This window comes from Anomalospiza imberbis, chromosome 5, assembly GCF_031753505.1.
Source record: "Anomalospiza imberbis isolate Cuckoo-Finch-1a 21T00152 chromosome 5, ASM3175350v1, whole genome shotgun sequence".
NCBI lineage: Eukaryota > Metazoa > Chordata > Aves > Passeriformes > Viduidae > Anomalospiza > Anomalospiza imberbis.
The window spans coordinates 21,239,467-21,264,215 of NC_089685.1; the positions used below are offsets into that span (position 1 = coordinate 21,239,467).

Here is a 24,749-nt window from a genome sequence, read left to right on the forward strand (position 1 = left end):
TTTTTTTCCACTGCACAATTTATTCAGTTTCAAATTAGAAAAAAACTATGTATTTGACAATTTGCATGCATAAACTCAAAACATTTCAGCTCAAAAAATTATTGATTTCTTCCACTCTTTTATTAAGGCGTTCAGGAATTTCACCTAGGCGGATAAATATCATTATTTAAAAAAAAAAAAAAAAAAAAAAAGAATCAAAACAGACAGACAAGTTACAAGTCAGATTTACTTCTGTTAACAAATATGACCACAGTGAGTCCTGGTAGTAGACAGCTGCATTCCTTATCTTTTCAGTGTGTATAGCTGATAGGAGTCAAAGTGATTGGGGAAGAGTTATCTTCAGCAAAAGTTTCTTCAACAGTTTCTTGATTTGGAGTGCTGAATAAGCCATTGCAATGTTATATCTGCCAGGATAGATAAAACAAAATGAAAACTCAACAGCCCGTTTGCAGACTGTAGAAGCACAACAGAACACCAGCAAGTTAATACAAATACATAAACCCCAACCAAACAAAACCCAGAAACCACAGGCTCTCATTCACACATATTTAAAGTTCATTAACGTCAACCTCCAGGGGGCACTTTCCTAGCTATGTTTGTATGTTTATAAATCATGTGCATTTTGTATTTTTGAAGTATAATGACTGACATCAAGTTCTCTAAGCCATAGATAAGGAACTGTTGAAAAATCAAAGATTTAAGATGACCGTAAAACAAACTGTAAAATCCAGACTAGAATGAAATGCTGAGTGAGAACAAAGGCAAATACACAAACAGAAGGAATGAGAAGAAGGGCAAAAATCTGACAACACCTTAAGAAGCTATTTAGGTAGGTTGCAGGAGTCCAAGGTCTCTGAAAGACATGCAACATTGGACTAAAATTTGATAGCTGAAATTGGCACCCCTCCTGATGCAATCCAGTGCATTGAGCCAAAAACTGCAGCAGTTCACAAACTGATTCGTGAGCAGATTAGATTTTTTTTGCCTCAAGGCAGTAACATCTGTCAGGAAGGCAGGAAGGATGTCAGGGGGCAGCAGCAGCTCTAGCCCTCAAATTGAAATTTGTTGCCATATTTGTCTTAAGTTCAAGACAGCCCTCCATGAATATCCTTGCAGACCAGCTTAGGCTTTGAGACTGCAGAAAAAAGCAACCCACTGCACTTATATCAAAGCTATCATTATCTTCCACAGTCTCTCAGGACACAGTAACTGGCAGCCTTACACCTACACCTCCTGATGAGACCAGTTAGCTAGGCTGCAGATCACACTGAAAAACCAGTATCATCTCATTCAACTGCACTGACATCAGTAAAAAGCACAGAGGAAGAAGACAGCTGCCAGTGCTCTCTTTTAAAAGACTAGTAGTTTCCTCTCTTTAACAAGCTAGCATAAGAGTCTTTCTTTATAAATGGTACTTTCCAGCCCTTTAGTCTCCCTAGCTTCCCACCCAACCTCTTTTCTCAAGGTCTTCCTCAAAATATGGCACATGGTGCTCCAACAATGCCCACCATCCGAAATGGTATACACAGTGTGCTCCCATTTTTTATTTTGTTTTTGGCAAATATTCAAGAACCTGGCTAGTCTTTCTAGGTACAATATTACACTGGAAGATACCCGACCAAGCCTCAGTTAGGATTTGAGTCTTTTTCATCACTACTCCCAGAACTTCCACAAGTAAGTGATCTGTACTGTTCTGCATGATTGATCATTCTGTCATGCAAATTTAAGCATGCTTTTTGTTGCATGCTTTTCTCCTCCAGGGCATCCAGATAAATGGACTGGGATCAAAATCTATTTTCTCCATGATTCTTACAGAAATTAAGCTGTTTTTACTAGTTTCCAGTCACAATGCCACTTTTAATTGGCAGTCTTACCAATTAGATGAGGATCAAGCACAGCATTTCAAAAACCTCAATCACATTCAGTGCCCTTCAACTACTGAGATTATCCTGTGTTCTCTTCTACAGCCCTTATCTCCCAATCTTCCCCAGTCTAATCTTCCCCAGTCTAGCAGCACCTTCTGTGCAACTCCCTTACTCAGAGGTAACAGCTGCACCCCAAGCTGCAGCAAACATGGGTCTGGTCTCCTTCGAACTAACATACCCAAGTCATGTACACCACTTCCAGGAGAAGCCCTCACTGCCTAACACATCTCTGCACACAGCTGAACTCTCCCCCAGCTCACTAAAGTCCAGGTGCCACGGTACAGTCTCCTCACCATCTCCACTACCTGGTTCTCTCTGTGTAGGATGGAAATTTCCCCTGCTGCTGAAAGTTTTCTTCCCATTCCCACTCTCACAGTTTCTCACTCATCTGAGCCCTACAGAGCTGCCCAGCTCTTCTATCAAGTCTGGCTTCCTCACGTAGCAGCTATAAATATCTAGCCAGGCTAGATCCCATCCCATCCAGCACCACTTGTTTCAGCAGCATGCAGAGAAGGGTGCTACAGAAGCAGCATGTCCCCAGACAACTGCTGCTGCTGCTAGCTTCATCCCTTCCTCCTGCCCTGTGGGGGGAAGTGAATGGGAGAAAATGACAGAGGAAAGGGACAGGAAAGTGGACGACAGGAGAGAGAGGAAAAGGCAAAAAGCAAAGGCAGATGGAAGACAAGTTCACGGGGATAGACCTTCACTGACTACAGGATACACTCACTGCATTTCTACTTGGAAAAAGCACCCATCCCTCAGTTCAAGGAACAGCCACATGCTCATAAAACCTGCTTACCAAATAAAACCATGTATGGAGTAAATCACTAACATATTTTTAGGAACACCTAGTAACTGAAAGGCCTTCATATGCAGCTACTGTTTTTTCAAAAGTAACACAGGTTTCTTGTAAAGGATTCAATTACTCCAGGCTTTAAATGCACTTTTCCATGGTCCCTGTCAAATTAACTTCTCATGAAACTAAATATTTCTACAAGTTTCTTTTTTAATTACACATAACTCTGTGTTGAAACAAATACAGTGCATACAATATTTGCAAACTATCTTTCAATGTAAATTGAGATCTATTGAGATCTTCTGTAATATAGTGGAGGTAGATGTTCAAATCTGATGTGATCCAAAGTACAAATCACACACTGATGACACTAGAAGAAGCTTACCTATGTTATCCTTCTCTTTACAGGAAATAGAATAGCAACAGATTTCTCTGTCTTGAATAGCTGAAAGGTTTCTACAGAAACAAAAACAATAAGTACTGTTATAACCCCATAAACACTTGGAACAGAAATTTCCATAAAATTATATGTTTTCTGCTTTTTACTCAGTGGATTCAATTCTATTCCCAGATGTTAAATTCTTAAAATATGCCACTGCACACAGAAAATTACACACTTCTTAAACTATATGGATTAAAAGGTTATAAAGTAATTTCACAAAAATTTGAATTTCTCATTAGGTCAGTGTAATAGTGAGAAATAAAATCACAGAAATCCTTAAGCTAAAAATAACATTTTGTGGTCGCAACCAAGTATTACCCATGTCTTATCATTCACCTTTTACTCTTTTCACTTAAAATTCTGAGGTTTTTTTCTCCAGTAAATCATAATAAAATATCAGTGCTCAAATGATCACACCATTTATCTTCAGGATGTTTACTATATCATACTTAATATATCACATCTGACTCCTACTGAAAGGATGCTCTACATTTAGGAAGAAACTGATTCTTAATCAACTTCTTTCTGGGAATTCTCCAACCTCCTTCAGAGCTTCTGAACACTTTGTTATTTTTTAATTTATTTATCCTCACACAAGTGACACAGACATGCACAAAACATTTTCATGAAGCAGGTGGGAAGTGAAGGCACTGAGAAGTCTGAAGACCATACAAGAGTAGTAAAGAAAAGAACTAAATACGGAGCTCCCTGGACTTCAGGAGAGCAGACCTGGCCTCTTCAGGGATCTGCTTGGAAAAGTCCCATGTATTTAGGCCCTGTAGCAAAGAAGGGCTAAAGAAAGTCAGTTAATATTCAAAGTTCATCTCCAAATTTAAGAATAACCTATCCTAACTAGCCTGGAAAAAAAAGCCAAAAGACGTTAAGTGGATGAACAATACGCCCTTGGCAAAACCCAGTAATTAAAAGGAAGCATACAGAAGGTCGAAGCAGAGAGAGGTAACCTGGGAGGAATAAACAAACATTGTCCAAGAATGCAGGGACACCAGTAGGTCAGCCAAAGCCCAGGTGAAGTTGGATCTCATGAGGGATGTCAAAGAAAACTAGAAAGTGACAAATGGAAGACAGGAGAAAATGTGCACCCATTGCTCAGTGAGACAGGGAACCTGGTCACACAGGACATTAAAATGCTGCCTTTGCTAGCAAGATTAGCCTTCAGAAACACCAGGCCCCAGAGAGATCACAAGTAAGAGCAAAGAAGTTGTGCCCTTGGTAGAAGAGGATCTGATCAGGGAATAAATAAGCAAACTTGACATGAAGAAGTCCATCAGCCCTGGTGGGATGCACCTACAAGTGATAAAGGAACTGGCTGATGTCATTGTGAGGCCACTTTGAGCAACCATGTCAGCTGGGAGAGGTGCCTAAGAGTAGTGGAAGGCAAAAGTCACTCTTCAGAAAAAGGAGGACCCTGAAAAGTACATGACAGTCAGCCCAACCTTGATTCCTGTGAAGGTGATGATGCAACTAATCCTATCAGCAACTAATCTATGTCAGGCATGTGACAGACAAGAAAGTGACCAGGAGCAGTTAGCATGGATTCACACAAGGGAAATAATGTTTGACCAACTCAATAACCTTCTACAATGAAATCTACAGTTTGGTAGATGATGGGAGAGCAACAGATATTGTGCACCTTGATTAAGGCATTGACAGTGCCTTCCATTATATCCCCACAGACAAGCTGAGGAAGTATGTGTTGGATGCACAGATGGCGAGGTGGACTGAAGACTGGCTGAACACTGGGTGATCAGTGGCACAAAGGCAAGCTGAACCCAGTGACCACCAGTGTACACCAGAACCAATACTGGTCCAATCCTGTTCTACATCTTCATGTGTTGCAAATGATCGGCCAAAGCACAAATTTGCTGATGACAGAAAACTTAGAGGCGTGGCTGATACACCAGAGGGTCATGCTGCCACCCAGAGGGGACCACCACAAGCTGGAGAAAAGAGCTGGCAGGGAATCTCATGCAGTTCAACAAAGGAAAGTGCAAAGTCCTGCACCTGGGGAGAAACAACCCCAGGCACCAGGACATGTCAGATGCCAACCGTCTGGAAAAGCAGCTTTGCAGGAAAGGACCTGGGAGTTTTGGCGGGTCACCAGGTTGAACACGATCAAGCAGTGTGATAGAATTGCTAATGGTATTCTGGGGTGCACTAGGAGTGCTGCCAGCAGGCTGAAGGAGGTGATTTACTCGGCACCAGTAAGGCTGTACATTACCAGCTATGGACCATCAGTACAAGAGGGATATGAATCTATGGAATAGTGCTCAATAAAGGACAAGTAAAATAATGAGCAACTCACATACTAAGAAAGGCTGAAGAGCAGGACTGTTTAGCCTAGAGAAGAAAAAGCTTAGGGAACTTCTTATTAATGTGTACAAAAATCTGAAGGGAGCCTGTAAAGAAGATGGAGCCCAATGATGGGACAAGAGGCAATGGCCATGAATTGAAACACAGGAAGCTCTCTCTGAATACACAGAAAAACTTTTTACCTCTGAGAGTGACCAAGCACTAGCAAAGGCTGCCCAGAGAGGTTGCAAAGTCTCCATCCTCAGAGATGTTCAAAAGCTGACTGGACATAGTCCAGAGCAATCAGCTCCAAGGGGCAAAAGTCTCTGCTTGAGCAGGTACATGACCTCAAGGTTCCTTACCTCAGCCATTCTGTGAGCCCCACTTTAGTAGCCCCATCTTTGAACCACCCTTACTATAGCAAAACTTCACTTTCTACTGATTAAAATTATGTGACTTGTGAATCCTATTTTACAAAATTAGTGCTATACTGGTAATTTTTTAAAAAATGTATATTTTTTAATAATTACATTTACTATGCATCAATTTGTTAGTTTCAGTAATCCCCAAGTTATGCTTTGGATATATGGCAAAAATACCTGACTTGCTTAAATTTACCAACACTAGATCGATATGGTTTGTTCTAATGCCATTCAAACATTAAACTGACACTGCATTGTACTGCAAGAAGTCAAAATGACCCTTTTGCTATCCATAGCAGTTCTATCCTCATTGATGGGAAAACAGGATTATCTGAAATAACTTCACACAACCAACCAACAAGAGAGATTCAAATGTACTGCAGTCAGTTATCACTACATCAGGCAGAGCTTGAAGTAGAATATCTGAGAATGCAAAATAGCATCTTTTATAGCCAGTTATTGCCACAGACTACCAATAATTTTGACTTACATATCAAACTTCACAGTGTCTCAGCTTTTTACAAAAGCCAGCTACTTACAATTTCTCAATTAACTGCTTCTCATCCAGTGCACCTGGGAGGTCTCGTTTATTTCCAAGAACTAACACCTGAAAGAAATAATTCATATGCCTATTAAATCCAGGAGCAACAAAAGTTTATTTTTGTCTGTAACTTTTTGTTGGCATTATTCTGGATCTTGCAGCTATTTAGAAAGTAACAGAGGACATATTCAAAATGACTAATGACTGTGGGAACATCACAGAAATCCTGTTCCTAGTCAGGACCAGATGCTGGATGTATACCCTCTGAAAACTGGATCAAATTATTGCTGGGTATGTTAGTATTAGAAGTCTCCTCTGGAAGCGAATCTCTCCATTCTGGATGGCATTACAGGATGGTGCCAGATTAAATGCAAAGAAATGTGGAAGAGAGCACGCATCAGGTGCACTCAAGCCACCGAAGGATATTCAATTCAGAGGACCACTGATGTTAATCAAAAGTAGGACCCGAGCAGCAGAGGCTGGTCCTAAAGACCCAGACAAAATTCTCTCAACATTTTTTTATTCCCTTGCTTCTTAACACTGATGCACTGAACAGCTCAGCCTCTGAACCAAGTATTATCTATGCACCAGCCACCTCTCTCTCCAATTTGAGCATCCATGGTAGAAATCTGAAAGGCAGCCATTAAGAATTAAGTCCAAGAAATGCAGAAAATTTATTGAATAGATGCTGCAACTTCAGACTTCCTCTTTAAGGCTTCAGGTATAAATGAAGGTCAATGGGTTGAGCACATTCTAAGATAAAGTAAGCAATGGAATATTTTTCTAGTTATGATTGCATTATTGTTTTCCAGATGTGCTACAATTCTAAGTCAAGACTGTCCCATTATATCCCATTAATCTGGAACATATTAAGCTCATTACTTGCAGTAATTTAGAGTCCAGATTAATAAAGTTGCTCTAAAATCTATAGTGCCAAAACCTGAGCACAATAAATTGAAGAAAGTTCAATACTAATTACTACATATGAAATAAAAGTAAGTAAAAAATACGTCACTGCACCTTGGAAATTACTGTGTGGGTTAGCCTGGGCATTTGGAATCTGATATAACATATAAGAGGCAAGGAACTTAATTAAATACTACTGAAGATATGAGAGACCAATCATTTCAGTAAGGAAAAGTGAGAAGCAAAAACACATGTGAAGAGAGGTCAAAGGACAGGCAATGTCACTTCCCATGAACAGCATAACTGTCGACTTCTGTAGGATTTGTTCAATAGATAATTAACATATAAAATCACAACAAAAATAGCAAACCTTATAAAAAAGATGGTGAATCACTTGAAAAATTCTCCTTTGAGAATAGTGGGAGGAAAGGAGGGAGAGAAAGAGGAAGATGACTGCATACTAGAGGTACCATATTTATACAGACCAAGTGCCAGGTATCCATGGGGTGTAGATGCCATTCCCATAACTGATGACATGTGTACAAACACTTCCCTTCCCACAGTTTGCCATAGTGGCAATGTCCGGGTGGCTAGCATGTCCAGATGCTGACTAAACCTTCAGCTCCATTAGGCCTGGAATTATTTCCTGCCTACTGTAGCATCTGTGCTTACCTCAAGCTCTTGATGTGGTGGCTTATCTTATGGGAAGTTCCTTCTGTGGCTTTAACAGTGTTTTGACACACTTCAGTTGTGTTCTTTAAATCCTTACACTGTCCACTCACCCTCAGGTAACTTTAATTGCCCGTAGAGGCCAAGTGTCTAAATTACTGCTTACAAAAAAGGGGCCAAGGAAGAGCCATCAAGTTGTGAGTAACTTCTTCCTCATTTGTATTTAGGACTGTTTTCTTTCTTATAATCGAGATATAAACTCTTGTTTGGTGGCGTCAACAGAAAGACCAATGACAACCTGATGAATTCCTAAATTGGCAGATTACATTTAGATAAACAACATTAGTCTCCACCTTCGTATTCCTCATTATAATTTCAGCTGAATACACTATTCTTTGACACTTCCAACTGGAGAACAGATGCATATTTGCATTTTTTCCACACAATTTAGTTTGAAATACTAAGTCATGAAAATGTCAGGACAAATAAAAAAAGTTTCTACACAATCTCTGGAGGCAGAGGACACTACTTGATGTTACTGTCTGCCAACCTGCAGAAATACTGATCTCACATGCCATAAGATAACTGCCAGAAACATACCTGGGTCACTGGCTGAAACCCAGCCAACAAGGGACTGACTGGAAGTTATTACTGTCTGATAATGCCACATGTGAAAACACAGTTTTTCAAAATCTATTCTGACCTTTAGACAAGAAAATGTACAAACACAAAGCAGGGCTCCTAAGTTGCTGACTACTATGAAAAAAAATCACAGTAATTTTTCTAAGAGTGCTCAATGTATCAAGGCTGCATCATATATAATCTAGTATTTTTAAGAGACCAGAGAAACCAACTCAGGAGGATTTAGGCCATACTATCAACACTCAGGTAAGAATAATAATGAAAATACTTACTGGAATTCCATGCAATTGTGGCTTATCTATCAAACTGTGAAGCTCATTCTTTGAAGCTTCTACTTTTTCTAAGTCTGCTGCATCCACCATGTAACTGCAACAAAGAATAATCATTTATGGTAGTGACCATTAGCTGCAGAAATTTGCATTAAAACATCTGAAATGCGACAAACATGTTGATATTGACAAGAGCATTAGAAAAATCCAAAACTGTATAAGCCCTGCATTTATTGATATAGGAAGATAAGAGATTTAGGCTGTTAAATACAGCCTGTGGGGAAAAAATGGCCTGGAATATGCAATTACTTACATGTCTGGGTTGCTGCATGTGCAAAACACACTACTTTTATTGTATTGGGTCTTTGTATGTGATGGAGGTGGACAGAAGAAAAAAATCTATTTTCTTTATGTATAATATAATGTAATACCTAATTTTATAGTAATATATATTACAAAGTACATTTTCTATGGACATACAAAATAAAACTTACACAACTGCATTGACTCCTCTGCAATAACGCTCCCACATGCTTCGAAACCTTGGTTGTCCTCCAATATCCCACACCTGAAAAGGTAAGAACACTACAACCTCTTAATGTTAAAATACTTTTTAACTACATAGCCCTAACACAACAGAATAAATTAACTCTTACATGCAGCACGCAGGTTGTATTGCCAATTCCAAAATTTTATTCAAAGGTCTTCTTGGCCCCTTCTAGCTAATGGACAGGGACATGCACATTCACAGAGTATGTCAGGCCTGTGACACTAAAAGCTCCAAATGCTCTTTTGGAGAATGTTAGCCTTTCCCACTCACTGAAAGAAAAGTCTTACTCAGATACTGAAGTGAATTATTGCAAATGCACAGTCTCAAAACAAAAAAGAGTATCATCATTGTATGAAACAGTTATGCAGGTTAATATTTTATGTGGCTAGGGATACCTGAGTTAAGAAGGCATCAGATTTTCAACCAGCTAAAGACAGATAGTAAATAAACAAAGAGTTGGTCAGAGAGCAGACTGAATCCACATAAGGGATGATACTCCCCACTCCAAGGAGCTCCAATACCTCCACAGTTCTCCCATTGGTTCAACAAATGTGCTTTAAAAGACACATGGATAAATTAATCAGAACCAGAAAGGAAACAGTAGTATAGGTAGGCCTGAAGTGATCAAGCAATGTTTCTTGAAGAAAGAAAGCTCAAATTCTGCTTATCATGTTACAAAAGCTCAAATCCTATAAATACTTACACATGCTATTACTACCCAGCAACCCTATGGAATTCCTAAATTTGTTAAAATATCAACACATTATTTTTCTGTACAGGATTTATGTAGTCTGCTTTACTTCCAAAAAAATTGGTGTTTTTGGTGGATGACAGTATCTTGTTTCCAAACTGTTTCTCCGATCAAAGTACCAGGTAACATCTATACATCATGCAGGTCAGGGCTGCATGATAATGTATCTGTTACAGCTATATCCAAAGACAGTTGTGTAACAAGTGACACACGGATTAAGACAGTGATGAACACTGAAAAATAAAAGAAATGGAATTGTCTTCTGCCAATTTTTTCTTATTTTAAGCAGATTTAGCGATCAAAACAATATATACTGTACACCAGATCTAGGAGGCATAAATTTGGAAGTAATATATACAGAAATAAATTTTTTTAAGACTTGTCCTCACATTTACACTATAAATCCAAATTAAGCCTTCTGTGGCAACAAAGCTTTGCACAAAAGAGCAAGACTTCACAGACCCATGGGATAAGGCCTTTTTCAATTAATAGCCACTATTTTTTTAATTTCACAGCCTGTAAATCAGTTTTACATATCAATTTTTATATAATTTTCAATACCTTATATTCATATTTTAGAAAGAATATTTCCCAATTCACCATTAAAATCATTCCCTGATTGATATCTTAACACTCCTTCCAAAAGAAAACTATTGAATCACCTAAATGTAGAGTACCTTTTGTTCCCCTGAATAAGATCAAAAATTTTACACATGAAAGAGCTTCTGACCATGAAGTGGGTATCAGTTAATATCTATACTGACATTTGAAGCACTGTATCAAAGGTCCTAGTAAAATAAACCTTTATACTTTAAAAGCTTGAACTTAAGTAGTAATCAGCATTATGGTTAGGTGACAAAACTTACACCAACACTAATTACTCCAATAACTCATCAAGACCTTGAAACTATCCAAAGCCATCTGGTGCACATCTGTGTGTCTTGAAAAAGAAACTAAATTATTTTCTTGGTAGACCAGAGGAAATAAAAAAGGGAAAGATGATAGGGCAGGCTAGTAGTCAGATTAGATTTTTGGAATGCTGATAGCCATGAAAATCTAAAAGATAATGTAGCCTGGACTAATCACAAAATAAATAATACAAAATAAAAAATACTGGGTTTGTCCTTGCTTGATGATATACTGTATCTTGCGGTATTAAATTGCACTGCAGAACAAGATTACTCTCATTAGGAGATAAAGTCACCTTGAAACAATGGAAAGATAAGTCATTTCCAGTCAGTTTCCCTAATCAGGCTTACAGCTATTCATTAAAGTACAACATGAAGGACATAATACAGACTAGGTGTTTTTAACAGTGCTTTAGAACCAAGTTTATATCAATATAGTAATAACTATCTGAAATATGAAAAAAATAAACGCATGAAATGCAAGAAAGTCCTCACCTCTTTCCGTCTAAAATCAAAATGGTTTTAATAGTAACTTTCTAATACTCTTTATTATATTGAATAGCCAATGGAAGAGTTAGCTACTTAATTCAAAACACAAATTGCTGCAACAAACCATTTTCACAGAACACAACTGAACAGACAGAACTGTGAGAAACAAGAGGTACCCATGAAGGAAAGGCAAGAGGTCTTAGTGTTAAAGAAGTTTTCTTGTATGAGCCTTGCATGGTTTGTATATAAACTATTTTTGCATCCCAGTATTTAATACACAGATAAAAAGTATGTTCTGGGTATGAATGGGGATAGGCAGGAGACTAAACATTAACAGCTGAACATACAGCTAGCTATAAAAAGAAGTTTACTTTGTCTGGTTGTTTTTAAAAAGAGACTGGTCTTCTAATTTCTCCCATAGCTTTTACTGGCCTTTAAGGAATAAAAGTTTCTCAATATTTAAAAGGTAATTTTATCCCAATTGATAAAATCGTGATTTTAAGAATCAGGAAAAGATTACAGAATGACCAAACTGAGAGAAAGTTTCTTTGATACCCAGTACCACTGTCTCACAGGAGATTAAAATCTCAAGGATTTGATGTTCAGGCTCAATCTCAAAGGCACACATCTTGTTGGTACTGCATTTTAATCTGTTCTATTCATTCCTATCTACTTCTACAGTGTAGTAATTCTTATTTTGCTTGCAGGTCTACACTGTCATTAATCAGTGCAATGTTTTAATCTGTAAACTAGATCACCACCGTTTAACATGTACTTACCTGAGATATATCAAATTCTTCTAAAAGTGGAAACTTTGGATTTATCTTTTTCCAATTTTTTCAGGAGGACCTAAGGTTTCGTCTTAAGACCATAGCTATTGACTGTGTTTAAGGAGCAGGTCCTTTTCTTTTGCACAGAGCTCTATCATGAAATTTGAGCAAAAATGCACATTAACAGGTTCAAAGAATTTTAAAGTTTTCAGTTACAGGAAGGTTCATTAACACTCTAGCTGTGTTTCTTCAAATTAGTTCATATTGTGGGAAGGCTTGATGGCTCATGAGAAAGTGCAGGAAAAGCATTTTCTAGATGGAAAAGCATTTTCTAGATGTCACGTTACACAGCTTTTTTCAGACATGCTGGGTAGGAGATTTCTTGTGGACAGAGATTACAATGACAAATTTCTATCTTGATGTCAGTGTGTGGGCTCAGAACCTACAATCTCACAGTAGTCAGCAAAGTCTAGACAGCCTTTCAGCTGATCAGATATAACATCTTGTTTAGGATGACAGAATTATGCTCTAGGCTTGACAGTACTGACTACAGCTCCTCTAACTATTATTACAAGAGCTTAAGTCTCACTGCAGACATAGCTGTTTACGTGCAGATATCTTAACCTGCAAGATGAATCCAACACTACAAATATTTGAACTCAACAAAGAGTTGAGGAATTTGTTAAGCAGAGAGGAGTATTTGGACAGAATAAGGCAGCACCAGTAACATCCACCACCACAGTGTACACAGAAGCCTAAGATGTGACCAATGAGTTTGCACATACATAGCAGTCATTGCACTCATAGCCAACTCAGTGTGTAATAGGGAGCAACTGGAAAGCATGGGACAACTTCAAACATCTAAAATTTATGAATTTGATCCAGGTGACCAAAATTTCTCTTTGTCTACTGAAGTGCTCAGATGGCACCAATAGCAGGAAATTGTTCTGTTTGTTTCAACCACCTTGCCTACCTGGTGAAGCATTCTTGCAAAGCACCCACTGCTCCCCAGCAAGTTCAGACAACTGGTTCAGGCTGGGTTACTTACCAGCTGGCTAAGCTCAAGAGGCACAAATCCTAAACAATTACCTATTCTAGACTTAAATCTTCAACCAAAAATAACCATCTTTTTTTACCTAATAAACAGAAGAATAAAAAACCTAATAACCTTAAACTTTTAAATAAATTGCCCTGTATATCCAAATCTACACAGCCTAACCCACCAGCCATGTAACTTAATATGGAAGTTAGAATATCTTACTACTTTAGAATAGTTACTACTTATTATCCTATATATTGGATATTGGAAATGCCTTCATAGTTGCTCTTAGAGTCAAAAAAAGTGTGCAATGTGGTTACACATGATTTTCTGCAGGCAGTATTTCTCAGAACAGTATGTTCTTTGAAATCAGTCTTGGCCCTTTAAAGAACTCTGCTCTCCCTCTTCACTGGTGATAAAGTCCAACTTTTAAACATAGCATTTAGGCATTTTAATCACATCAGATAAAAGAAAAAAGCTGTATGCGCATTTCAATGTTCACAATTTAATCATAATACTTTCACTGAAGAACTGGAAATAGAATTGCAACAGAAAATGTTCACAAAGTATCTTCAACTCTTGTCAACAAGCACAGAGGCATTTTAATGAGAGGGAGCATTTCTAAGTGACCAGGGGCTATTTGCCATTTTATCAGAGACACAAAATACAATGCTAGAAGGATCAACAGGTGGATTTTAAACAGGACACAAAACCAAAGTCCTTGTACTTCCTTAACTTCCTAAGGGAACTACCAATCCATTTCTCTAGCCTGTCAAGGTCCTTCTGAATGGCAGCAGAACCCTCTGCTGCACCAGCCACTCTTCCCAGTTTTGTACTACCAGCAAACTTGTTGAAGATGCGCCCTGTCCCACCACCCAGGTCACTAATGAACACACTAAACACACTAATCTCTGAGATTTAGGACTAGTAACCGACCTTCCTGCTGTGGATCACAGCCCTTCTGAACCACCAATACAGCTCTTCCTTACAGACAACTATCATTAAACACTGGGACATCAAGCAAAAATTCTTTTTTTTACAGAAATAACCACTTTGACTTGAAATCAGGCCAGACACAGCACAGCTTCTCCAGAGTGATCCAAGTCATACAGAATAGCCAGTATGTGCTGAAACACTGCTGGAGCTACACTCAGAGTACACAAATAGGCTTGTATTACTGCATGACATTTGAAATGACAACATGACAAGTAAGGTAACCTGAATAGTAGGAGGAAGCATTACAAAGAAGGAGGATTCTGCTTCTATAAGGATGCATAGAGACCTGAAAACACTACTGTCCAGAGTAGGAGTGCTGCAACAAAGGAAGCTGGCAGAGGAATGCACAGAGCCGGTATCCTTCTCCTGCCTCCCTACCACATCAGAGCAAAGTGCAAGCAGCAAGAAGCTCAGCTTTGCTCTCCTGCAGCCAGGCTGTGCAGGGTGTGGTGGAGGGACACCGGCATCTAGTGGTGACAGCTGGGGTGACCACAGGCCACTCTGCCAGCTCCAGTCCCCTGAGCACCTGCTCTCCACTCCCCGTGGACCACTATGGCTGGGAAATGCAGAATCTGCCTAGCCATGCTATTTTAATTAAAACAAATGCAAGAGCAAGGGAGATGAATCTGTGGCATTATTTGTGTGTACACGTCTGTGGTGCTCTATTTCCTTTTAAATGGAACTGTTCTAAGACCATCGCCGCAAGAACCAAAGATTGCTTAGCTGGAAGTTCCCAGTCACTTTAAATAGCAGTTCACAATTCAAGTCTTCTGAGGTTCCTGAAACTTGGCTTGTTAAAGTAAATTTTATTAACTGAAGTCTAGCTTGTTGGAACAGTAAATCTGACCTAATCAAAAGGACAGCTAATACGAAGCAGATCCAAAAAATGGAAAAACCATCAAAATCGAATCACTCACCAAACAGCAAAACTTGTTTGGAATTAAAATCTCAAAGCAATTCAGTCAGATAGTCTTGTCAGGGGAAAAAAAAAGATCAGTTTTGTAATGAACATCAGTTTTGTAATGAACTTCAATAGAATCATTCTAGCAGATCCCTACATTGTAGTACATAAAATACTTTGATGCTAGAAATCATCCTGCACTTCAATACCTCAACCACAACCTCAAAATGTAAAGCTCCCTGCTTAGATTTCAAACACTGTGTGGTAAAATCCTTCCTTTATTGCCTTCTCTTCTTGGAAATAACAGGTGACAGGTTATTAAACATATTGATAAATCAAAATTTGACAATTCATGGTAAAAGCTGACAGCCTTACATTTCTAAACAGGTTTAGCTTCAAGAACATCTGAAACTGGCATCTTCCTACTAAATGTTTCAGCTTGAGTAAATAATCAGTGTTTTTCTTTTAGTGTGGTTCAGAGAAATACGCATATACACGCGCATGCCAATGACCATACATTTACACATTAAGATTAGACACTAAAAATGAGAATAAATCTACCAGCCTTTGGAAATGACTGCCAAAATCAGAAGAAAGGAAAGAAGACCATGGGTTTCAGTTCTTTCTGCCTTCTGGAATTGTATGGAATCTGCAGATGGAACTAAAGTAAAGGATCCAGGCAGTGACACTGCACTAACATAGTACTTCCCACTTGGTGGCCTACCCCAAAATAGAGCAAAAAACAGATAAAGGATTAGTATCACCTAATTGCTGGGTTTGCAACTTACTTTTCCAAAAGTGATCAATCTTATTACTTCTAGAATGCAAATTTTTCCCTTGATGACTTTTTGACCCAGATGACTTCTCAACCTCAACTTTATAGTAAGTTTAATTGATTCTGTTTTGTAATGTCCCCTGAAACCTTCGAAAAAGGTCAGACACAATGTCAGGTCTTTGCTAAGCATAAACATCATTCCTGTCATGTTTAAAGAACTTAGCAGGTTTAGTACAATAACACTTTATCCATTAATTTTAATAGCTGACAATTGAATAGAATAGTATTTCTATGATAATGGTTACCTGTTTTGTTGGGATAAAAAGGCCAAAGAAAATTTTACTGTGAGTTCTTGTTACTGGACTGCAAATAGTTCATAAAAGGATTCTAGCAAGAGGCACCTCATCATTCTTGAGTCATCAACTTATCAAAAGATTATATCATTTTCCTCAAAGTAAAAAAATTCTGGAAACCGTATCTAGCAATAACCTGTAAGATTTTAACCTAGATACAGGAATAGTGACATACAAGTAGTTTATCCTGACCGACTCTTAAGGAAATAAGCATCTATGCCTAAGAGTCACATTCCCCTACTCCCCTTCCTTGCACTGAATGCTGTTGTAGCAGAAAGACTGTGAGAATGAGTCAAGGTTTCTTCCTATGCAGGCTGGCTTCCAAATTAAATATGGTTTTTGAAACTAATAAACATATAAATTATGTTAGCATTATCTCCTTATTCTTAAAAATTCTATTATAGCAACTATAAATAAAACTACTTTTGAGATCCAAGAATAAAACAAGGCACAATTCCACAGAAACATACCCACACCTACTCTGCACAACTTAACCTTGCAACAGACAACCCTGGTATAAACTATTACCCAGTTCCTTTTTAAACTGTCCAAAAAATACTTCATCTTGACTACTGCTTACTAGTAAAAGGTTTTTCTCTAGTTTAATGAACCATCAACAACTTTTCTGTTTTCCTCTACATCTGACAATTCTGCAGCAGCATCAGTACACCCCTACAACCACACCTATGTTTTCTATCAATCATGGCCTCATTGCTTCTGCGCAAAATACAAAAAAAAACGGAAATTCCTATTCCTGTGGATTATTTATCAGCTATGGTTGAATGCAGTAACTTTTTTATTGACTGTGGCACTTCTGGAATGTGATCAGTGGTTTAGGAGTCGTATGAAACCAGAGGAAGAGTAACTATAGAACTGAGGGAGAAAAGAACTCATATATTATGGAAAACGAGGGAAAACTCACGGTAAAGACAAAAATATAGATTCTCTTGATCTAATTTTATACAGAAGTTGTGAATTTCATTGAGATTAATCAAACAGGCTCCCTTCATAATCAAACAACAGACAGTGCCCTAATGCTACCAGAGTGATTTATCTCTATTTTGATGCCTATGTGTCTCTATAGCTGTAAGTGATGGTTCTCTGATAACTGATTTAAGCTGGATGTTCTATTTCAGCATAGCTAACGTGTGAGCTAAACCACATTCTCCACTGAGATACCTAAGTCAGGAGTTAAGTCGCTCCAGATTTCACTCACAGTTGTAAGGAGGGGGGAACGAGAAGAGACAAGATAGACACATCCCCATGAGTCAACTCAGCTACTTCAGTATGGCCACATTTTATGACCTTCCCAAATCAAAAAAGTGCAACAAAGCTTGTGCCTGGCATGAAATACAATGAAATCAAACAGTTTAATGTAACAGAGAAATATATTACTGTTGCTTTAAAAAAAGTTAGTCTGGAGCTAAATAGAGAAGGAGAAAAACAGATAAAAGACCCTATAATCTTAAAAGAAATTTCCTGTCTTCCATATTTCCAGTTGAAATTACTCTATTATTTATTCACTTTGTATTAATGCAAACATGCACACCTACCTTTATGGTAACATTTCCTTTTGTTATTTTTCTCATATTGAAGCCTACTGTAGGAATCATATCTTCTGTGAACTGCCCCGACTAGAATATAAAACCAAAATTATATTGATTATAAAACAGTTGATACATACAAGGAAGGTTTTCATTTGCAATCTAAAAAAATTTATTTTACAATACTGTAAAATATCACATTAATTTTCCGCAAGAGCATTGGCCAGCACTTCAATTACTGCATTGTCACATCACGGAAGACTGTTCATTTCAGTCCCTTTAAATGATCTTTTATTCTCTTCAGCAACAAAGATCACCCCAGAAACCACGAGACTTCAGATAATTCTTTATATCACCCTTTGGTAGCACAGCCAAAATACAGAATTGTAGGATTATTTGAGTTGAAAGAAACCTTCAAAAGGTGACCTAGTCCTAACCCCAGTATGATAAAAATATTATAAAACTGGCTACACTATGATTTTTCCTGTAGTTTCTCACTACTGTTACCAGTAGTTTAACTCCAAATATAAAAGCAGTGAAAGACTACCCATACAGAAAATACTGCATTCAGACTTGTTCCTTCTGCACAGGTGACAGCAGAGGAATCCGGCTTCAGAGCTAAGAGAATGTCATTAAGACAGAAAAGTACAAGGTACTAACTCAGTGTACCATAAACCCCAAACATAAACCCCCAGCACAAAAATGCTGCCTCCTCCCCCAGTTCAGGGAAATATTTCCACAACAGAGACTTCTCATCAAACCAATGGGAATCTTACAGACACACTACAGAAGCCACCTTTGGAGGATAAAGACAGAACTGAGATCTGAGTAGGTAACTCATCACTCATCCTTCCTTTTGAAAATGCACCACTAACAAGCTGTTGTGTCTCCTGGACACAATACAATAAGATAGGCAGTTCGTTACTTATGTCCACACAGAGGCCCAGGTGCTCTCTGCAACGGATACAGCAATCCTGGTTTTCCAATCATCCAGAAAGGAAAGCAGCACCTTCTGGGCCTGCCACCGCCCTTCTGCATCTATCTGCCCATATTTACATATTACCCCTTGTGCCCTGGGTTGTTGATTTTTCTTTCTGGAAGAAAATTTGGGTATATATGGACAAGGCAGGATGCAGTCATATTCCATCAGTTCCCTCTCATCTGAGAAATGGAGGATCAGAGCTTGAGGGTGCACTGGAACAGAAATGTATATTGCAGTCTACCCCTCCAGGGCTACTCCTGGGCTCTGTACAATTTCTGAAACTTTTCTTTTTTCTGTTTGTGGTGGAGTGAGAATATACTCTGCCTCCAGTTTGCATTTACAATTAAAGGTAAACCATTTTTAATCTGGGGCTTTAAAAGCTGTGTATTTTTTGACAGTTACATGATTGTCTCACAAGGACTTGGAATTAGATCCCTAAGGAAAGAAACAACTTCCATCAATTCTTTTTTCAACCTTACTTATGTGACTCTTCTTGCTAAATTCTGCACTATATATTGTCACCATCTTTTGTCTCTTTTTTTTCCTTTTCTTCCCTGCTTCAGTAACTTGCCAACAGCAAAACGAAAAACAAAGTGAAAACAAAAGCCACCACAGTTTTATACAGACACACATACCCAGCACTGACAGAAGTTTTTAACTGGATGCAGTAAGAGAAAGCCAACCAGTAAATCCTCCTGTGTATCGAGTACTGGTCTGCCCAGGAAAATGGTGGAGCCACCATCCCTGGAGGTGTTCAAGAATGGACTGGATGTGGCACTTTGTGCTATGGCTTAGTTGACAGGGTGGTGTTCAGTCAAATGTTGGACTTAATGATGTTTGGGTTCTTTTCCAATCTTAATGATTCTATAATTATGTGAACTTTTTAAAATATGTAGTACCTATATTTGTAGAGGACTGATGTATAAACACATATGAATACATAAACACTGAAAATGTAGCATCATTTCTCAGGGACAGGAATGCTGGGAAAACCAGACAGTTGACTCAGGAGGCTGTAGAAAGTCAGAATTCTACTTCTGTCAGCAAATTATATATCACATATAATACGCTAAACTGGAAGACAAAAATAAATTAAAAAACCAAACCACCATAAATCCTCTAGTATAGGGGATAGAATGTAAAGAATTAGCATCCTCTTCATTGGTCTTCAGTCTTTTCCTCTAAAAATTCCCCATTCTGGTTGAATGGAATCAGATACTAAGAAAGTATTATGTCTACAGTTTTTTATTTTCCCACACAGTGAAGAAAAGAAAGGAATAGGTTCAATTGTTTGCTCGTGTTAGTCCAAGAGCTGTTTACTGTGCTGTAATGACCTGATCACTATAAAGTAAAAAGTGTGTACGACTGTCCTGTCGTACACACTTTTTACTTTTTACAAATTGCCTATTCTTGTGAATATTTAAGAAGTGCAAAAAATTTTATTGTCATATGTCAATAAAAAACAGATTACCTCCCAACACAAATGAAAAATAACTGTTGCTAGGAAGTTTGTAATGTTCTGTAAAAGTTTCTGAATATTGAACTGATAACGAGCACTGTCATTACCCCGTACCATATCAACAACCATGGACCAGATTCTACTCTATTATTAATGTACATCCAAAGTACAAGGCAGTGACTTTATCCAAGGTTTCCATTGGTAACAAAGGACTAAATATGGCTCAAACTCTGAAGAGCAGAGATTGTCTCAAAGGGTGTATATTCAGTCTTAGCACGATACGATCTCTGAGTGTTCCTGCAAAGTGAAAAAAAATTGTAATTTCCAATGCTTTTCTCGATCCACTGCAGCTTACATTTTAAGTAGCCACTATTTTGCAACTGCTATTTTCACCATCACACTCTAGCCACGTATTCACAAACATACAGAGAGTTCCCAATCTGTTTGCCCTTCACATATCAACGGTATTCAAGAGAAAACTATTATTAATATTCTAATATGAATATTAGTTTACAGCTATTAAATATATAGTTATTATGTACAATATTAGTTAGCCTTATCCTAATTTTTTTTCAAAATTCTCCAACCACTTTTTTTCAGGGATTACCATGGCATGTCATCTCCAGACTGGAAGATCCAAAATCTACAAAACCTGCAATGTGTGACCCTCCCTAAGTCACAAAACATGAATGCCTTTTAGAATACTCTTAAGAAATAGCATTTACAGGGAAAATCAGACCTGCAGTAACAGAAGTGCTCTGGTGTTGAAGATAACATCCCAGAGACAAACACTTAAAACACCATTCCATTGGTGGTACAGTACAAGGGAGTGGACAAAGAGTTACACACACAAAGTCTGGCACCTCACACTACTCTGGTCTCTGAGCCACTGTGTTCTTCTTTGCTCTGTTCATGAAAACAATCCAAGAAGCAATGAAAATTGTCATGCCTTTTCCCCATTGCAATGCAAAGCCCTCCCTTGGGAAATGAACACTTCCAATGGGTGTAAGAAGCACCAAGGCCTATCTCAGCAAGATTACCTGAGTGCCTGACAAACCAACTAAAATACCAGCTACAAGTATATTCCATTGATTGCTGATGTCACCCAAAAGACACTTTTTGGGCACCTTTTTCTCCTGCTCTCTCTCCACTTCTTCATTCACTCTAATGCATAATCTCTTATTTTTCCCTTCATCCATAATCATATACAAAAGCAAGTAACAAATATCATATACTCAAGTCTTCATTGCCTCAATCCCTCTGACTTTAACCCATACATCTCCCAGTATGGTTTTTCAGCTTTTCACATTAAGGACTGAAGAATATCTAGAAATTTTATTCTTCTAGAAGCTGAAGCTGCAATACAGCTCTCAAGAGGTATCACCTTGCAGAAAAGCTTCACTAAGCTCCATGATTAGTAGTAAGTAAATATAACATATATATATGTTTATTTACATCCTCTGATGGAAAGCAAATCTTTGGGATGGACCCAAATGCAGTTTGGAGGGCACAACAAACAAAGACGAGAAATGTATTTCAGCACAGTGACAAAACAGAAAATGTCATGGTAGGTGTCAGCATTAGAGAGGCTGCAAGGCCATCACCAGAGGGGGAACGGAATGCTGAAATCAGACTTGAATGCTCGGGAAGAGCTATGGAGGATTTGTGGGAGGCATTAGTATTGCTGCAACTGCTGGCAGGAGAGAATTCATTAACAGACAATTCGCGGCCTTGAGGGATGCACAGTGTATTATTCTGGGATACACTAACATGGAAAGCCAACCTGAACCACGGCAAGAGCCCATGCCCACGAATCTGCTCCAAGATGGGCACACTTTGCAGCCAGACCCAGAAGACATCTTCCTCCTCCCTCTGAAAACACATTCATACACACCTCAGCCTCCTGCTGTGAAATTCTCGAGGCTGCAAACGATGCAAAAGCTGCCTCATGCTCTCTCCCACCTGGCCCCCCCTTCCTCCCTCCCTCCGCATCCCACCGCATCGCCGCGGGACCGCACGGCAGGCGGTGGCATCACGGCAGCAGCAAAGCCCGCACTTGTTGCCGGGGGAAAGGCCGCGGGGCGGCGGCCCCGGGCGGGCGGGCGGCCCCTCCAGCTCCGCCGGCCGGCCGCGCCCGCCGCACCCCCGCGGCCCTGCCCCGCCGGTGGGCTCCGCACCGCACCGCCCTGCCCCGGGCCGGGGGCCGCGTACCGCCAGCACGGTGAGCAGCGTGGTCTTGCCCGAGTACTGCAGCCCCACCAGCGTGAGCTCCATCTCCTCCTTCCAGAACAGCGAGCGCAGCCACTCCAGCAGCCTCGCCACCAGCGACAGCATCCCCCCCAGCGCCCCCGACCTGCGGCAGGCGCCCAGCCCCAGCGGCACCGCTTCGCTGCTGGGCATGGGAGAGCCGGAGGAGCCGAGCCGAGCCGAGGCGAGGAGAGGCGGCGGCGGGGCTCGGGCCGGGCTTGCGGCGGCGGGGCTGCGCGGGGAGCCGAGCGCCAGGCAGCGCCTCACGTGACGGCGCCGCCGCCCTTCTCCCGCCTCCACCCGCTGCAGACAGGGGAGGGGAGGGGGCCGGAGGGGGCCGGGCCGGGCCGGGCCGGGTAGGGTAGGGCAGGGCAGGGCAGGGCCGGGCCGGGCCGGGCCGGGACGGGACGGGAGCGGCGGCGGCGCCCTGCGGGGGGCCGGCACTGGCCGGGGGCGGGCGGCCCTGAGCGCCCAGCGAGGGGATGCAGGCGCAGGGCAGTCAGCGGCAGGGCGGCTCCGAACACCGCGGGGATCCTGTGCGGGTACAGCTGGTCCCTGGGGTGTGGAAGGATGGGACGGCCCGGCGCAGTCCAGCTGCCATGGGCGGGCTTTACAGCATCCCACACCCAGCAAAGGGGGGCCGGGGCCGTCCTGGCAGCACTGCCTTACGAGGGTTGGTGGGCTAGGGCTGCTTGACAGCGTGGCAGTTCTCACACCCCTAGGCTAGGACCTCCACTGTTCCCAGGAAACTCTGCTTGAATTCTTCATTGTGTAGTGACGGGCTTCCAGATCCAGAACTTACCATGGTTTTATTATGTTTCTCCCGTGATGATTTTTGGAAAATCATCCGTAGAATGACTCCTTGTCTCAAGAGATGCTTGTGATGGTGCTTTTGTCTTGTGATCAATGATGAGATATGCCATTTCACCAAGAATCTTCTGCCTGCACTGAATAAGCAACATTCTGCATAGTCTTGCCACAGAGCATTAGGGAAATGATTGTTTTACCCATACACACGGGGCTAACCCTTCTGGATCCATCTGCCCGTCTCAGAGCTTGCAACTGAAATGTGATGCTCTGGAAAGGTTACAGTGCTGGTGGTATTGCTTGATGAAGGACATTCATACAGGTATAAAGGCACATACACATTTACTGTGGATACCTTTTCTGTTGAAACATGGCACAATCATCAAAGCATTTTGAAATTTGGTTTTCTTGGTTTTTTTAGAGACATAATTCAGCAATCTAGAGGATGCAGTTTGTGACAAAACTTCACTGGTTATGTCAGTTGGACCACAAAATCATGAAGCTCCCAAGAGCAGTTGGTTGTGGGCTAGCTGCTGTAGAGGTGAAAAACTTCATGGTTTTTCATGCCCTGATTTTAGATACTGTCAAAATGACTTGTAGTGTAATTTTTAAAGTACTGAGTTATTACTCTTGTAAACTTAATTGCACATTTCCAAAATGAAATTGGGTACTGGAACTGGCCCTGCCATCCAATGGTAATGTTGGGGAATTTTTTTTTTCTTCCCCAGTAGCATCAGGTTTTGTCCTGGCTACAGGTAGCCCATTTCTCTTAATGCTGTTCCCTAGCACTGGTATTTTGGGTGGAGTCAGAATTTTGAATGCCACTCTTAAAACTGTGACAGTGATAGTGTCTTCGTCAGTTTCAAAGCTCTTGAAGTTGCTTGAAAATTGGTGTCAGAGTAAAAGAAACCAGGTCAGATCCTGCATGGAGGGAGAGTGTAGCAGAGCTCTGCTGGTTTACTTGTCTCTGAGTAGCGGCCAGATGGCTGCTCCATACGTAGGTACATTCTCACCAGTAGTCACAAATATTTTGGCCAGTTCACCATTTACACTACAACTAAATGGGGAAATCACTGGGAGAATGGGTGGAAAAGTTGAAGTGATTTATTCTGGTTGGATATGTAAGAGGACTGGGAAATAATTCACAGGCAAATCACTAAATTTTCATTTTTCTGCTATGTATCTTGCAATTTTTAAAAATTTGTTTTGGCCAAAGGAGTTACTGAATTTTGGGTGAATAGGTGAAATGTTTCTAG

At 40.1% G+C, this 24,749-nt stretch overlaps 1 protein-coding gene across 1 annotated transcript; it reads right to left on the bottom strand.

Annotated features, from left to right (window-relative positions):
- Positions 1-22,987, bottom strand: LOC137473824 (ADP-ribosylation factor-like protein 8B). The gene is made up of 7 exons (XM_068189839.1): positions 22,651-22,987; positions 18,008-18,088; positions 9,417-9,490; positions 8,926-9,019; positions 6,435-6,502; positions 3,107-3,177; positions 1-404 (listed from the first exon to the last, which is right to left on the bottom strand). Exons 1-7 carry the CDS (start codon positions 22,837-22,839, stop codon positions 355-357), a joined length of 627 nt encoding a protein of 208 aa, XP_068045940.1. The 5' UTR covers positions 22,840-22,987; the 3' UTR covers positions 1-354.
- Between the last annotated feature and the right edge of the window lie 1,762 nt (positions 22,988-24,749).